At 41.2% G+C, this 15,243-nt stretch overlaps 1 protein-coding gene across 1 annotated transcript; it reads left to right on the top strand.

Moving 5' to 3' along the window:
- slc6a4b (solute carrier family 6 member 4b) lies at nt 1-13,777 on the top strand (the record flags this gene model as incomplete). Its single annotated transcript, XM_079516955.1, is given in 13 exon segments — nt 1-226; nt 1,598-1,732; nt 2,135-2,354; nt 2,486-2,624; nt 2,735-2,869; nt 3,499-3,602; nt 6,872-7,010; nt 7,441-7,551; nt 8,216-8,347; nt 9,426-9,525; nt 10,882-10,982; nt 12,992-13,159; nt 13,588-13,777. Coding segments are annotated over 13 exon segments (1,791 nt in total). The 3' UTR covers nt 13,669-13,777.
- Nucleotides 13,778-15,243: the final 1,466 nt, after the last annotated feature.

Raw genomic sequence — 15,243 nt, 5'->3', positions numbered from 1 at the left:
ATGCAGCCCCGACAAGAGTCAACGGTCTTGGCAGGGAGTTTAAGCGCCCAAGGCTCCCCAAACCCCGGATACAACAACAATGCTGTTCCCGTGCCAATCATCACACGAACGGACTCGAGGGACAAATGGAGCAAAAAAATGGATTTTCTCTTATCTGTCATTGGCTTTGCGGTGGACCTGGGGAACGTTTGGAGATTTCCATACATATGTTATCAAAACGGAGGCGGTAAGAGTTTTTGAAATTTCGGACCTGGTATAGCCTATAGTGCCCCTTTTTACTCGTTTGTAAAACTGTTCTGAAATACCGTAAGCGTTTAATTATTAGCCTACTACCATGCTTCTCCAATTAGGCTACAGCCTACTTGGCATGCTGTAATACACTGATCAGATAAGATGCTGTTTTGCATCAAATCAAACTTTATTTCAAGCACTCATTGGCCTACATAAAATACAACTCAAGTGCTGAACATAAAGAGAAGGGTACAAACAACATCTAAAATAAAAAAAATAGTTAAAATAAAATCATGATAATGAATAAATAGATACATAATAAAATAAAATAAAAATAAAATAAGAAATAACAGTAAAAGTGCAAGTTGAAATAACACTAGATAAGCCAGGCTAAAAAGGCAAAAAAGGCTGGGGCTATGTGCACTAGGCCTATAGTGTTACATAAAGGTAGCCTAGATATGTCTTATAGTAAAGAGAGAGTATAGGCACAAACAGGAGCTGTCCTTGGTATTGAACTGCATCTCTCCTGCACCTTATGCATGCACCCTGTGTTCTCTAAGAAAGAACTGTAATCAGATATTGTGGAAGGTTTTAATTTATTTTCTGCTCATATTTTGGATCCTTGGATACTTTCTTTCTGGTGAGTTGCTAAATGTATTGACTTCATCATGAGCAACCTGAGCAAAAAGACTAGACAAAGAAGGAAGTAGGCCTATTAATAAATAAAAATTACACCTGTGTGAAGTGAGTGGTGCAACTCCATGTGGGGGTCCCCGCCAGGGTGCCGGCCCGGTTCCGGCAAGCCGCCCGGCGTCCGAAACGGTCGAGAAATGACAGAGTTACCGCGTGAGGGTCCCCAAACATCCAGACCTCCAGGAACGCGGCCAGGGGGCCGGCCCAGGGAGTTACCGTGTGGGGGTCCCCAGGGGGTCTCTGTACTGTACTGTACTGTACTGTACTGTACTGTACTGTACTGTAACACCCCAAATCATCATATATACAGTTAATGTGTGTGTGTGTGTGTGTGTGTGTGTGTGTGTGTGTGTGTGTGTGTGTGTGTGTGTGTGTGCTGCGCAACAGTGACACTTGTTTGTGAAAACCAAACGCACGCTATTTTTGTGCTCGGACAGACACCGCCAGCCAGGGACCCAGGGACACACATAGCTGTCTATAGGAGTGGTTGCAACACTCAAAAAGTCAACACATCCAAAAGTCTAAAAAAAGAATACACATTAAGTCTTTCTCAAAACAGCCAACAGAACAAATTTTTCTACCATAAAAAAGAAAGACAAAAAGAACAATCTTATATAGCCTACTGACCTTGATGATGATGATGATGAAATCTACCTTTGTGTAATCTCTGCAGGAGCTTTTCTCATTCCTTACATTTTGATGGCCATCTTTGGTGGAGTTCCACTCTTTTACATGGAGCTGGCACTGGGCCAGTACCATAGGACTGGTGCCATTTCAATATGGAAACACATCTGTCCACTTTTCAAAGGTAAGGTTTCTGCTATAGGCCATTGCTGGTATGTTGTGCTTGTTAAAAAAAGAAGAAGGGGGAAAAAAAGATTAGACTAGTGAGCTGCTGATCATGTATGTAATCAGTATTATATTATATACGTTAACTATTCCAGTCACATCTTGTGAAAATGGTTTGCATTACTTGAACCATATTTTCTTCAGTTTACTGGGTGTGATTTTAAAACCAACAACCAACTGCACAACAGAATAGGCCATGTCGAGTGAAATAATGTGTATTTTTGAAATGTTATCCCTTCAAAAATGTAATGAAAAATGTAAAATGTAAACAATCAGCACAAAAATAATTTATTTTACTATTCATTTGATTGCTGCCATCACAACGCTGTGCTCTATTTAAAGATGTGAATTCCTGTTCCAGGTATAGGGTATGCCATTTGTATCATCGCACTATATGTGTCCTTCTACTACAACACCATCATCGCCTGGGCACTCTTCTACTTCTACTCCTCTTTCTCCATGGTGTTGCCATGGGCCAGCTGTGACAATGCATGGAACACCGCCAACTGTACCAATTATTTTGCCAATACCAGTGTCATCTGGACAAATTACTCCAGGTCTCCTGCAGAGGAATTTTACACGTACGTAAGTGCATGTAAGTGTAAGTGAAAAAAGATTTACAATTATTTTCTAGTTAACATTTTGAGAAAACAGGATTGGGGTGCAATTATGTGATACAAAAAAAGCTGATTTATGCATTTCATCCTGACAGGAGGAATGTTCTTGAGATCCACAAATCTGATGGGTTACGTAATGTTGGCGGCATTCGCTGGCAGCTAATGCTCTGCCTATTTCTCATCTTCACCATAGTATACTTCAGTCTCTGGAAGGGAGTGAAAACCTCAGGCAAGGTATTGGGGATGCATTTTCCCTAAATAATAATCAGTGGATAAATGCATTGTGTGTTTACTTTTTATCTGTGCTCTCTATCCTCTCTGTTCATGGGTTTGTTCCATGCCAGGTAGTGTGGGTGACTGCTACCTTGCCCTATGTGGTATTGTTCATCCTGCTGATCCGTGGTGCCACTCTGCCTGGTGCCTGGAGAGGTGTGGTGTTCTACCTCAAGCCTCAATGGGATAAGCTCCTTGAAACCAGTGTGAGTTGTAACAAAAATATTCACTCTTAGTTACAAAAGGATGTGAAATAACCATATTTTAGAAAAGAGAAAGGTAAAACTGTCTAATATGTCTGGTGCTTTGAGAACTGGCCCAGTGAAAAGCATCGTTGGAAGTCAGAGCAGTTGTTGTCAGAGCACGTGTAAGTGCTTTGGTGCCAGGGAATATGGATGAGATGAGATGAGATGCATAAATAACCCACAGACCAGGATAATCAGATGCATAATTGGTTTAGATTCCCCCCCCCCCCCCTCCCCCCATTAACAAAGGCCTCCCTTTCTGTTTCACTCACAAATACCTAATGTTCTCCCTTCTTTTTTTCTGCCGCATGCATGCTCCTCTTCAGATCTGTCAGACTCAGAACACAGCTGTATTGCAACTAGATTAAGGCTATCGTAGCGCTTTTCAGCTTACAAAATGTTATTATAGATATAGGTCACAGTAAATAATAAAAATATAGATCAAATTACATTTTGGTTTGGTTGTAGCTAAGCCTACTGAGGCAAAACAAAAGCAGGTAAACTTAAAGTATTTTGATTAATAATTTGAGATTTTTGATAGGGTGATGAATGAATGAATATACATTACTGTATATATATTATTTCTGCAGGTATGGGTAGATGCTGCTGCTCAAATCTTCTTCTCACTTGGACCTGGATTTGGGGTGCTTCTTGCCCTTTCGAGCTACAACCCTTTCACAAACAACTGCTATCGGTAAGAACAAAGCATTGCATTCAAGAACAATGACCGATGTAGCCGAGGAGCCAGCCACCCAAAATTTGAGAGGACCTGTGATGTGTGATTATGGTTCATAAATAATGTTTGTTATGAGCTGGTCAAGCTTGCTCCATTCACTACTTTGTATTCATGTAACTTCCGGTGCGAGATTTGGCTCCCATGAAAGTGTCATGGTGCAGCACTGTCACGTGACCATGTCACTTCCTTCTCTAATCTTCCTTGCTAAAAACCCGGAAGAGACGCTGGCAGACAGCTTCTTTTGTCCGCGCATGGAATTTTAGGTGTGCTTACACTGACTGCTGTTGTTGTATCATAAAGGGGGAGGGGTTAGGAGAGGGCAAGGCCTGCAGTTTAGGCTATAAATGAAAATATCAACATTACAAAAGGTCAAGTTCAAGTACATATTTTACATTTTCTTAATAATTTTTTGAGATATCTTTTAGCCTTTTTTATATTTTAAAAGCATGTATACAGCAGAAAGCCAAACTAGGTTATGAATGGTCCTGCTTAAGGGGCCAAATACATTTAGAGTGGCCAGAGACAATATTAGAGCCCCTGTGGGGGGTAGGCGACAAGCCGGCAGCAGAGGTGCCTGAGGGACCGTCTTGTGGTGGCACTTGTGGTGGAGAGCTGGTAGAGGAAATGTATTGAAACCAGGAGAGATTCAGCTCCTCATTCAGGCCCATGGGTTCCAAAGTGGTTAGAGTGTGTATCCAATAGGCCTCTCTGCATAGCACTTTCTTCATAATGTCACCACCTTGCGAGGAGGTGGTGGTGATCTTTTCAATTCCCCAGAATCTCTGGCCCTCATTTATCAATTGAGTGTAAATTCTGCCCCAAATTCGAGTGTAGGTTTCGTAGTACACCCACGTCGCGTCTGCATTTATAAAGTGATCGCAAACAGCTGATCGTTTTTGTGACATGAACAACTGCAGTACGACCTTGGAAACCATAGTTACATGACGAAAAAAGTAAATAAAAACGTTGCTGCCCGCCTCACCCCCCCTCTCATACACAGACGCACGCAGGCACGCACACGCAACTTGCAAGCAACTGTCACTGTGTGTTGTTAGTTGTACAATTATTAAAGTGTTTATTCATTTAATATACAACAAGATTAGTGAACGAAAACCTGAACCTGTGATTCTGTGAAGCATTAATTAAATAACATTGCTCACGTCATTGGAATGAGTTTGGACACGCACAGCCCGTGACAAATGCTGTTTTGCAAATGCATCTCCTCCTCCGCTCCTGTTCTGTCTGTCTCTGCCTTCCCGGGAGCCAATCAGACACATGGTGAGGCGGGTCTACCCTAGAACATTGGTGGGATTCTTAATCACGCGTCGCTGGGACGGCGGAAGGTTTCAACAGCAGGCTGGCATCGCTGTTGCCAGCCAGGGTGTTCTTGCTGGTGGTGTTTTCATATTGTGATCAAGTAGCCTAAGCAGAGTACAGTACTGTATGCATGCATACCTGGCAGGTGAAAACAAGCACCCAGATTAGCATTTCAATGCCTGATCTGCATGGGACAGGCAACGCGGTCCACCCCCCACCACGGACAGTGAGAAAAAAAAGAGGTGTTAGGTGCCAGACTTGGATATAGTGGTGGTGGACTCAGGCTGGCTGGGTTAGCCTACCTATAGATGCGGATGCGGCCCCCACTTGCGCTGGCTCGGCAGTCACATTTATTGGCATTCGAGCGCGTCGGGTTAATTAAAAGGACGAGACGTAACGCGAGAAAGACATGGCTGTAGATTGCAGTAGCCTACCCGTTTTGACTATAGCTGCAGCACTGCAAATGCCTTCCATGTCATGGAAGTTAACTCTTCCAGGAGGGGGTCGGGGGGCTACTGGTATGCGCTCATCTCATGCAAAACACTGTTTAAATGGCTTAAGCATCTAACTTGCAACATTGTTTTTAATTGAGCGATTTTAATTGCTTGCACACGTGGAAATATCCTACCAATTTCATATGACATGCCATTACAAAATACAAAAAAATTCACGTGTATTATTAGTTTTATACATTTTAGGAGTGAAAACATATGTTTAGATGCCTGTGACAGCATGTCAGCAGTTCAGACAATGCTGCTCCGCTTGTGTACGACAGAAAAACAGGTGAGGACAAAGCGTACGACAGCTCCCGACCAGACGTGATTTTTGTCCTGGCGCACGGTCAAGTTCAAGGTTTTGCGGAAATGGTAAATGTAATTTCGGCATGTACCCATATTTTGGCGTACGCACGGTTGATAAATGAGGGCCATAGTGATGCTGGGGTGCCATTGTTGGCCTGGCCCTGTATGTAGTGCCTAGCCATGGCATAATCTAAATTACCAGTGCGTATTGCAGTTGTGTTCCCCAATTCTTATTTTTAAAGAACATTTGGTTTGGCCAACATGAGCATTTCAGTAAATATACCATGTGTGGAATTGCAGTTAGTTGACCATATGCAGACAGCGTCCATCTTGCCAGCAAGGTAGTAACTAGGTGCAATTTCCCATTGACAGCCCATTCATCCAATTAAAGTCTGATTGGATTAAACAATGTCAAACTCACCAACATTGCAGCTGTACGAAAAGCTTGAATTATCCTTTTTCTATCTGCAAAGTTTGTGTTTCATAAAAATCCACAGTAGACATGTTATGAGCTACTTCCTGTCAAGACATTCCTTGCAGATGATTATTTTTCTAAGTGTCAGAGTTTGGAAGTGCTCGTTATCAGTAAAGCAACGTCCTGCTGCCCTCCTGCATTATGTGTAAAAACAGGTGGTACGCAGGGCTGTTGAATGATATCCAACCAGCACTTCCAAACTCCAACACTTAGAAAAAGAAATCACCTGCAAGGAATTTCTTGACAGGAAGTTTATAGCTCATAACATATGTACGGTGGATTTCTATGAAACAAACACTTTGCAGATAAAAGGAGGATAATTCAAGGCTTTTCGTACAGCTACAATGTTGGTGAGTTTGACTTACAATCAGATAGGGGGGGGGGGGGGGGCACAGACGGTCTCAGGCTACGACTGCATCTGAAACAGAAAAGAGGGGGGTCTGTAAAGATATTGGACATTCGAGGGACACTCTGAAGGACATGCCAGTTTTAAGTGGTTAAGCTCATGTTAGTAATGGTAGCTCATGCAAGTAAAATAAATCTCTTTTGATCTTTCACATCACATTCCACCATAACTGTATATATTACAATAATATGGGCTTGAACACAGTTTCCCCCCGTTTCTTCCTCAACAGCGATGCTATAGTGACCAGTCTAGTGAATTGCCTGACCAGCTTTGTCTCCGGATTTGTAATCTTCACTGTGCTAGGCCACATGGCAGAGAAGAGAAATGTGGAGGTAGAGGATGTGGCCAGGGATAAAGGCAAGTACAGCTGTATGTTATGATAATTCATCTGAGAGTTAAATCATCACTGAGAATTTTACAGTGTGGTGCAACTTAGTAAAGCCTCATTTATACTGCACGACTGTGCCAGAACTCGATCACCAGCAAGACTGTTCTTGAACGAAGTTCAACTCAACTTCATTGTCGCATCATACATTGCACCATTTTATGTTTACACCAGGTATAAAGGAATGGGTGAAATTATTTAGTGCAATTAAGCTTCTGCTGAACTGCAGTTAGGCCTACATATAAAGAATAAGTATAAATGTAAAGAGAAATATGCATACAATTGCAATATAAGGATAAATATACAAGGCACCACTGGTTCTGTGATATGATGATCAAAGGTACTTTAGCGGTCTGCTATCTATTTAGAGGCTTAAAACATTCACTGTGACACTTTTTTTCATATTCGCAGGACCAAGTCTACTTTTCATTACTTACCCAGAAGCCATTGCCCACATGTGGGGCTCAACATTTTTTGCTATTATCTTTTTTGTGATGATGATCACCCTGGGTCTTGACAGCACGGTAGGAATTGTGAACAATTAACACTAAATGTTACCCATTAACCACTTAAGACATATTTTATACTTAAAATATCGATTACATTGCAACACATGCCTTGTTGTAAGACAATGATTATGTGTTGTCTTAATCAGAATGCAATAGATATGGAAATGGGAATTTGGAATACATGTACATAGGATCTGAGACATGAGCCAACTCTTACTGCTTCCAAATCTATGCTGAAAACTTGAATGTTCTCCACCAGATTTTTGTAAAAAAAATATAATAATAATAATAATATAACAAAGTGTGTATATATATATATATATATATATATATATATATATATATATACACTTTGTTCATTTTTTTAAGATATTTTTATTTAGACAAACATGCCATACTTTTCTTTCCCACAATGACTTGTACACTTTGTTCTGATGCTAAATTAAGACAATTGTGAATTGTTTGTGTTAGGTAGAAATTTGAACTATTAAATATGCCAATGCGGTCCCCCCTGGGCACTGTCAAATGGGAAACACGACAGTTTTGAGGCAGTTCGGTTGGATGGCTTATTATGCCCTTAAATACATTTTCATGTCTTATGTCTCTGAATTGCATTTGTGTATGTAAATCAAGTTGCCTTGCCTTGCCTTACAGTGCATGTCTTTGCTGTGTATCTTAGTTTGGTGGGCTGGAGGCAATCATCACTGCTGTATTGGATGAATACCCAGATTATTTCTCCCACAGACGAGAACTCTTGGTTCTGGGCTTGGTAGTTGTCTGCTTTTTGGGCTCTCTAAGTACCCTCACAAATGTAAGTAACCAATAGAGTAATTTTTTAAAATCATAAATCAATATCAGTTAGAAGCACAATCAAAAATGTATTTCAATTTTCTACAGAGCATCTTGAAGATGTCTTGATGAGGCTGAAGTGATATTAGACACTAGAGCTGATGAAATTAAAGGGGTGTTTCACTCCAAATTACTTCTGGGGTCATTTTAATCTACTCTGGCTTTTGTGTGCACCCCAGACAGTTTTTAAGTTGCTTGATTCAACATTTAGATATTTGATATTAATTTTTATAACACACCCCCTTCTAGTTCACTTGCCAGAATGTGAACTCAGTACTGAGTACACCAAAGTTTTATGTTAGAAATGTTGAGTATGGGTCCTCAGCATTTAGAAACTGCCTGATGCTAACTTGCATATGTTGAGCATTTTTTATAATTGGCATAATATGTGACCATACCATTAACAACCTATAAGGGAAAAAAATATATATATCAAAATGTCATCATGCTTTAAGTAGCATGTGACATATGTCAAACTAGGGGGTTGTCATGATGCTGAATCCATTCCAAGCATTAGTTTTCCTTGGGCTAAAAACGGCCTTAACCGTCATCACAAATGTAAAGTGGCTATGGCCGTTTTTAGCCCAAGGAGTGTTTTTATAACCATGCATACAATACATACATACCACTTTCGGTCCAGCCGACCACAGCACTCTGCTTGCGCAAGAAAATATAAAAATCACACCCGTGTGAAGTGAGGGGCGCTCTTATCATCATGCATCATGTCATGAACAACTGAATTTATGTGATTGGTTGGTTAAATTTACTACATATTTGACCTAATTTCTCCTTTCATTGTCAATGGCAAATATGAGACGTGTGGGGACAAGATTAGCGGACATTTGACCTAATTTGTCCTTTCATTGTCAATGGCAAATATTGAGACGTGTGGGGACAAAAGCTGTATATAGGAGGGAAAAATATTACCAAAAGCCCAGCTCTACGAGACCCAGTGCTACAGAACCAGTTATTTCTGAATTAATTAGAATGTATTGCTTGTAGTTGTTTCATTATCTTGTTATACTGTACAATAATGCCAGGGTGGAGCCTTTGTGGTGAAGCTGCTGGAGGAATTTGGCGTAGGTTCTTCCATCATTGCAGTCGGTTTCCTTGAAGTCATTGCAGTTTCCTGGTTCTATGGTAAGTAAGGAATTAAATAGTGTTTTATTTATTGTACAGTGTGACTTTGAGTTGTTGACCACAGGGAAAACAAGACAAGGTTCTAATAACGCAGAGGCTCCAATGTGGATCTTGGACATCATGTGGCCACTCTATGACATCAGTCATTTATGACATACTAGAACCTCGCGCTCATCTAGCCACGTGTGTGTGTCGCAGTGAATACTCTGTGTCCGAGTGAGACACACACACAAACCGTTCATTTTGAACAAAGGCAGCATGTGTTTGGCCGTGAATAAGAGACAGAGATAATCCAAGTGCGTCCGCTGTGTTGTAGCTTTCCCTTGTTCGATGCGATACAGAAAAGGGCTCTTTATACTTTCACTTTGAACACGGAGCAACAGACTGACTGCTGCTTGTAGTAAAGACCCGCTGTGATTGGCCAGTAGTCGCACATCGCCAACCCAACTCGATGTCTCCCTTTTGACTTATACCGTCAATTCAAATTCAATTCAAATTCAAATTCAAATTTCAAACTCTAGACAGGCCTGCCGCCTGCCTCAAAGTTATTAGTGCAGCCGCGCCCGGCAGTCGGCGAAAACTAGTGTTCTCAACAGGCCCGAAAATTAAGGCCCGGCCCTACCTGGGCCCTCATCAAACGGTGTACACTCAAGAGAATGTCCCCGTTATCACCCTTAGATCTCCATATACTGTATGGAGCTGACTTGTTCTGACATTCCATATGTTGATCTGACCTCATCAAACCCTGTACACTCAAGACATGCTCCTTATATGGCCAGTACAGAATTCATTCCATGTTGATCTGACCCCCCATGCCAAAGCGCCAGCGCTCGCCCAGCAGTCTTCTCGCCCAGCAGTCACGTGACTTCGCCCTTAGGCGTCTTACTGGTTGACTTCCTTTATATAACTGCGATCACAGATTACTTTGAAAACTTGCAAAACCAGTCAGTCGTTTGGTCGGTCACGACTCCATATATGGTTGCCAGTCCATTACGCCTTGTGACGTCACGCCTACAATCCCTGTTATGCCAGGGATATATGGAGATCCCTGATGTCATCAATATTAAGCTCATATATGGGCTTAATAAACAGAGTCAAGCTGGAGACATATCAAGTGACCACAGTAATGGAAATTAGCACACATTTTATGCCCTACCCGGCCCGAAAACGTGAATATATATATATATATATATGACTGACGCACACACACACTTCTAGACGGCTTGCCTCCCACAGAGCCACGGCGTAACAAAAAGTCTATGCTTTGAGTGAAGAAAACTGCATTTCAATATATAGATATAGTCGTAGTATATGTGATAATGTATTTGTAATGTCTTACTGTGAAATCCTTTGCAGGCATCAACCGGTTCAGTAATGACATCCAGGCAATGTTGGGCAGTGCTCCAGGTTTGTTCTGGAAGGTGTGCTGGGTGGCCATCAGTCCAGCGTTTCTAGCGGTAAGAGCTCACACTGGAAAATAGCTTGTTTTTGGCTTTTCTGCCTTTTTATTGATAGTTTCAAGTGAAGATTGACAGGAAGGGGGAGAGAGAAGGGGAGAGACACGCAGCAATGGTCGTCATGAACGGGACTCGAACACGCAACGCGCTGTCAGGCCAGAGCCTATATGTGGCATGCGCCTGGACCACTAGGCCACCGGGCACACCACGAACATGCATTTAAGGGTGAATCTGTAACTTCAAAAGGAATGAGAGCACTTGTCACAAAGAACAGTCTCTTACTCGATGCATGGTTCAGAAAGGATTAAATTAAAATGAAAAGGGAATTATTATTATTTTAAAAACATTTTAAAATAGTGAAAATAGCCGTAGAGATTGTAGATCTGATATTTTCACTATGTTTGTGCGACACTCTTCTATATGATGTAGGGAGGTACTAGGGAGGTACTAGGGAGGTACTTCTGCCTACTTCGGGTGCAAGAAATTTGGTGCTGATCTGTCCATCAGATTGTGAGATTAGCCTTGGACACACAGACAGGCCGTAAAAACATTAGAAAGGATATTATAAATCCCCTTGACTATAAATAATTTTGATGGAAATCATCTGGAAAATTAATTAGGAAAATAAATACTAGGGCTTAGAAATCCTATGAAAATGACCAGTCATTGTTTAACAAAATTCAGATTCAGATACCTTTAGTTGCCATTGTGTATACACACAGGAATTTGTCTTGACATTAACGTGCGTGCGTTCAATTCTTTTTTCACATAAAAACCAAGACACAAGACAACACTGTGCAGGGAAAAACATAAATATAAAGTGCAGTTATAGTATATAGTGCATCATTCATTTGCCGGTGTCAAAAGTGCCGGTGTCACTGTCACTGGGGGGTGGGGAGGGAAGGAATCTAGAGTCATTGAGCAGCTGAGGAGAAAAAACGTTGTCTATGCTCTATGGCAGGCTTTCGTAGCCTTCAGCGGCGAAGACCTGGTTACCACACTGCTCCGGGAAAGCGCACCACTCGCGCCTCCGCCTCCCAGTTCTGCGTGTGTGTAGATGACAGATCAGAATCACACACACACTTGTGCGCACGCGACACAGTTTTGGTATGGAATGAACATAATATAATAATTAGGCCTGCATCACTTTGCCTAAAACACAGAATTATGTAAAGGACTGCAATTGGAAAAAGCCTGCCGCTGGCTCCCATTTGTTGAAGAGAGATCTATACATTTTCAAATTATATTGTTATTATGCTTAAATTATCGCTTTGGCTAAAACGCTGAATCCCGCGGATAAAGTAGGCTAGGTACATATAACTACAGACATTAATATAGCCTACCGCATAGGATTGTACATTATTATATAGCCTACATTTAACAAACAAGCTTGATTGACATTTGTAAATAGGTCAATACAAATCTGCTATGAGGATAAAAGCAGAAAAAGACTTGGTTACATCAGGTATAAAGTAAAAGGAAAACGTGACAACCCTATGGAAAAAGGGGCAGAAGAACTGGGAGGCGGAGGCGCGGGGGGTGCGCTGCCCTGAGCAGTGTGGTAACCAGGTCTTCACCCTTCAGCAGCCGCAACCAGGGTGAGGAGGCCGTGGCCAGGGTGGGAGGGGTCGGCCATGATTCAACCAGGGTGAGGAGGCCGTGGCCAGGGTGGGAGGGGTCGGCCATGATTCTCCTTGCCCTCCTCAGTGCCCTGGAACTCAAATGATGAAATAGCTTCTAAATATTCGCAGAAAATAGCAGATCTTGCAATGCACTTTGAGCTTGTAGATCTGCCATTTTCAGTGTAGAGATGTTGGTGTAGACTAGGGAAATAAATTAGGGGGCCATGGATAGACCCCGGGGAGCAATTCTGTATACAGTTTATGCAATAATAATGTGTGCTTAATGGTTATCACAAAATCCCAAGGACAATAATTGACAGAGAGAGATTTCTAAATATATCTCTTCAGGATTGGTTCCACAATTCTTACCTATTTTTTTCTTTTTAGTATATCATAGTGAGTTCCCTGCTGAAAGCACCACCCCTTACGTTGTTTGACTACAAGTACCCTGAATGGAGCATCTCAGTGGGCTACCTCATTGGGTTCTCATCCTTCATGTGGATCCCAATCTATATGGTATACAAACTACTGTGGACCCCTGGATCACTTAAACAGGTCAGTAGATCTCATACAGTTTATTCATGAAGTACATTTTCCACAAAGTAATATAATTATATGAGATTTAGCAATGTGACAGCACACCCCTTAACCACTTGAACCTCAGCATCCATATTCTGGAGGAAACATTTGCAGAAAATAGCCAATCGACAAGTTTGTGTAAGCTTGTTGTAGAACATCTATTTTCGACAGAGCGATTTGGTGTAGAGGGGGAAAAAAGCAGACCAAGTACAGAGCCAACCCCTGTCATCTCAGTCAGTACTACTTCACAAAGTATAGAGGGTTTAAGCCCTACCTTGTCGTATCATGAATAGGAGATCTACCTACTAAGCATTCCGTGTTGTGCTGTGAGCTTCTATCTGCTATTTTTTTTTTTTTTTGCTGTTCTAATTTGAGACCCTTTCTGTCCCGATTGTTGCTCACAGCGTCTGGCAGTGTGTCTGAGACCTGAGAGGACTGTGCCAGACATCCACACAGACGCCCTCAACATGACTCCAGTACCATAAGAACACAGAGAGGTTGGCCTATAAAACAGGGAACACACTTGTCTCCTGCTTGTAAATCTTGATCGGACCAACCATGTATTTTGTAGATTGCCTGTGACCAAATCTGAACACCATATTTAATATTTTTGGTAGCAATGTATTTGTTCAGTTTACATATTCTGCTATTTCCAACAGAGGCATGAAGATAGATACTGATACCCAACATCACCACCAACTGGCAATGATGTCATTTACATACTTAGAACTTAAACTAGACAGAAATACAAATGTGTGAACACCAGTGTTCAATTATGTAATAAAACTACATGAAGGGACAATAGAGTTTACAGAGGATCCACCAAACCTACTGTACTAATAGGTGTTCTGTTGGGCTATGTTAGCTATTCATTTTGATTAATAAGGCTACCTCGAGTGTGACATGTAACATGGAAAAACTAAAACATCTGTTACATGGTAATATCCTGGTGGATCATGCTGTTATGCAGTAAAATCCTCAGTCTTAATTTGTACCTCCGAATTAAATTAAGTCTGATTTTACTGTGTATGCATGCCATATTCTAGCAAGTGCAGGAGTTCATGTATTAGCTCTTGCTCTGCTGAATGATTTAATACTTTATTGGCAGAAATGTAAACAGTACAGAGAGTACTGTCAAACACTTAGTCCAAAAGGATATCACAGAAAAAAGTCCTTGCGGTCTTGTTTCCATTCAGGTCCTGGGATGTTTCTCTCCAAAATTTCCTTTCTGTCTTTACTGTGCTAAATGAACATAAATAACATGAGGACAAACAAACACATACACACACACACACACACACACACACACACACACACACACACACACACACACACACACACACACACACACACACACACACACACACACACACCACATAAACACACACGGCTGTAAGATGTAAGAATTGTATGTGATTTCATGTGACAGGTTCTTAGTGGGTTTTATCGACTGTTTATTGTACATAAGCTGAATAATGTTTATGTACTGTACAAAATAGTGCACAATATGTCAGCTGTTATGGATACCAATGTATTTGTGTGACAAACTTCTAAGCAGATATTGTGTGTGGTTTATAAATGACCCATGTCTACGTTTACACAGATTCTTGTTGGAGAGGACCTATTTATATAATAACAAGTGTATGTGGTCAAACCAAAAACAATGTTAGACTACAAACTACTTTTTCAATGCTGTATTTTTACTTCTGATCTAGTATTTGTATGGAAGTTTATAACAGCTGCTCAATAGCCTACTCCCATAAAATGTAATGTGCCACCCCCACAGCTATCTGTTACGGATATGACTGAGGCCTTCGGACAAAGAACAATATAAATGCATAATACCAATACAAGTTTTCATATACTGTGTACAGTAGGTGATGTATTCAACTCCTTATCCAAAGACTGTAATGTCTGAGTGCTCTGTGTATTGAAAGCTATAGAAACTAGAGGTTGTGTACTAGATGATGTGTAACCTCGCATCACCAGACTTTCCACCGATGATGTGTAGCATTCTCATTGCAATTCATTTGTTTATACAACTGTATATTTTAAATTTG

Source organism: Electrona antarctica (assembly GCF_951216825.1).
Source record: "Electrona antarctica genome assembly, chromosome: 12".
NCBI classification, from domain to species: Eukaryota; Metazoa; Chordata; class Actinopteri; order Myctophiformes; family Myctophidae; genus Electrona; species Electrona antarctica.
Note: the sequence above shows the minus strand (reverse complement) of the source record. Positions and strands in the feature narration are given on the sequence as shown.